Source organism: Sinocyclocheilus grahami, unplaced genomic scaffold, assembly GCF_001515645.1.
Source record: "Sinocyclocheilus grahami isolate Dianchi unplaced genomic scaffold, SAMN03320097.WGS_v1.1 scaffold1643.1, whole genome shotgun sequence".
NCBI classification, from domain to species: domain Eukaryota; kingdom Metazoa; phylum Chordata; class Actinopteri; order Cypriniformes; family Cyprinidae; genus Sinocyclocheilus; species Sinocyclocheilus grahami.
This window is the reverse complement of record NW_015506822.1, coordinates 171,504-173,783: the sequence shown is the minus strand read 5'-3', so window position 1 is coordinate 173,783 and position 2,280 is coordinate 171,504. Positions and strand designations below refer to the sequence as shown.

Here is a 2,280-nt window from a genome sequence, read left to right as displayed (position 1 = left end):
CCTTTTATTTAATTAATATTATATTATTTGTAAGTACAGTTTTTCTAAAATTATTTTAAGATTTAAGTACATTACGAGTGTGTGTTCAATACAATTAAGCACACTTCTTTTTCACAAGGGTTTCTCAGCTTACTTTATTTATTAGTGATGTTTGTTTTTTATTTCAAAGCAGACAGGCTTATGATTTTAACCTTGCAGAAGATAAAAAATCAATTGGCATAAACTTGCATTAATGGCAAGCCCATTACAACCACTCAGAATACTGTAGAAACTGCATAGAAATGCCCTGGCAACCTCCTTGGACACTCAAGCTACTGCTTAGCAAAACCCCAGAAACCATTCAGAACATCTTTGCAATATCAATATCAGTTAGCTAACAACCACTTCAAACATCTAAGCAGCCATATAGCAATGCTAGACGCACCCTAGCAACCACATGAGAACATGCTAAAGCACCTTAGAAACTGCTTAGCAAAGTGCCAACAACCACTCAGATCACCTCATCAACCGCACTGAAGTACACTGACATCTGCTCAGAACACTTAAAGGGATAGTTCACCCAAAACAATGACAATTCTGTCATCATTCACTCACCCTCAAGTTGTTTCAAACCAGACTTTCTTTCTTTTGATGAATACTAATACATTTTTGAAGAATGTGTCCCCATTGACTTCCATAGTATTTTTTCCTCCATACTATGGAAGTCAATGGAGACCAGCAACTGTTTGGTTACCTACATTCTTCAAAATATCTTCTTTTCTGTTCAACAGAAGAAATCAAGTCACACAGGTTTGGAACAACTTGAGGGTGAGTAAATAATTGTCATTTTTGGGTGAACTTTCTCTTTAAGCAACTGCATACAAATGCCATTTATGACATCTTAGAACCCACATAGGAATGCACTGTCAACCACCTACTCTAGGATAGTGGGGATTGTGTGTTTTGTATGGTCAAGCACCACTTTTGCTTCATAAAATGTGAATTATCAAATTAGTCAAACTAGTCAGTTATTAGTCAGCTGTCTAATACTCTATTGTTTCTGTGACAGAATTCTAAGATTTACGTTGGAGCCAAAAGAACGTCCAACCCTCCTCATATTTATGCAGTTGCAGACATCGCATATCAGTCCATGGTCTCCTATAATACTGATCAGGTAGAGTATGTTCCTCTATGAACTTCTGGACTGTACACTGGAAAAGTGGTAACCTGCAATTGTTACTTGAAAGAAATATTTCTTCCTGATTTAACCCATATAAAGTAGTTTTGGTAGTATCAAGTAATGTATTTAGGTTGATTCCGTGATATTCAATAATATTTTAATATTTAGATGTTACAATTTTTTAGTCATGTTCTGAGTATATCAGTCATGTTCTGAACTGTGTTTGTTTCTGTGTGCAGTGTATTGTTATCAGCGGAGAGAGCGGTGCTGGGAAAACAGAAAGCGCCCACCTATTAGTCCAACAGCTGACTGTTCTTGGAAAGGTTCGGAGGCAGCTTTATGTTCTCAATCTTATATTATGACTTATGTTATGTTTTTTCATAAAATGTCTCTCATATTGTCACGATTCGCTGCTGGAAGGAACGATGGAGACGTGGATAACATATGGTATTTAATGAGAGAATCACAGGGGTAAATCCACAACAGGAACAGGTGTAAACACACATAATCCAACAAGTAGACCCGACAAACACAGACTGAACAGTCTGGGGCTTAAATACACAGGACACACTTGCCATCAATGAACAATCAACGTGAAGGAGAAACTGGGTCACAGGGATCACAGGTCTGACATTTCTCCCCCCTTACGGAAGGCGCATCCTCGCGCCGTAGAAACAACAGAGGGAGGGAACTTGGGAGGAGGCTCAGGAGGAGGACGGACACCCGGGAGGAGGCCAGCAGACAGAGTCCAGGGAGGTGATGAAGGAGGGAGGAGCCAGGGCGGAGACAGAAAGGACTTGGAGCAGGCGGTGCCAGGTGGGACCCAGGCAACAGCCATGATAACAACCCATGGTGGAGCCGACGGAGGGAGGAGCCATGGAGGAAGAAGGGCTGACGACTCCAGGGGGCCAACCAACTGCGGTGGAGCAGGTGGCGGAGGAGCCCGAGGCGGAGACGGACAGCTGATGAGCCAGGGCGACGGGGAGGATCCGGAGGGCCAAGGCGGAGCAGATGGTGTCAGTGATCGAGGCAGAGGCGGGGAACCAGAAGGCCGTGGTGGATCCGGAGCGACAGAGGACTGAGGAGGAGCCGAAGGGAAGGAGGAGCCTGACAGAGCCGGA

The 2,280-nt window shown here is 43.2% G+C and overlaps 1 protein-coding gene across 1 annotated transcript in view; it reads left to right on the top strand.

Moving 5' to 3' along the window:
- Nucleotides 1-2,280, top strand: part of LOC107571743 (myosin-IIIa-like) — a 43,829-nt gene that overhangs the window by 1,355 nt on the left and 40,194 nt on the right. The window contains exon 3 of the mRNA XM_016258106.1: nucleotides 1,049-1,153. Within this exon, the coding sequence (XP_016113592.1) occupies nucleotides 1,049-1,153 (105 nt within the window). The remainder of the gene's footprint in view (nucleotides 1-1,048; nucleotides 1,154-2,280) is intronic.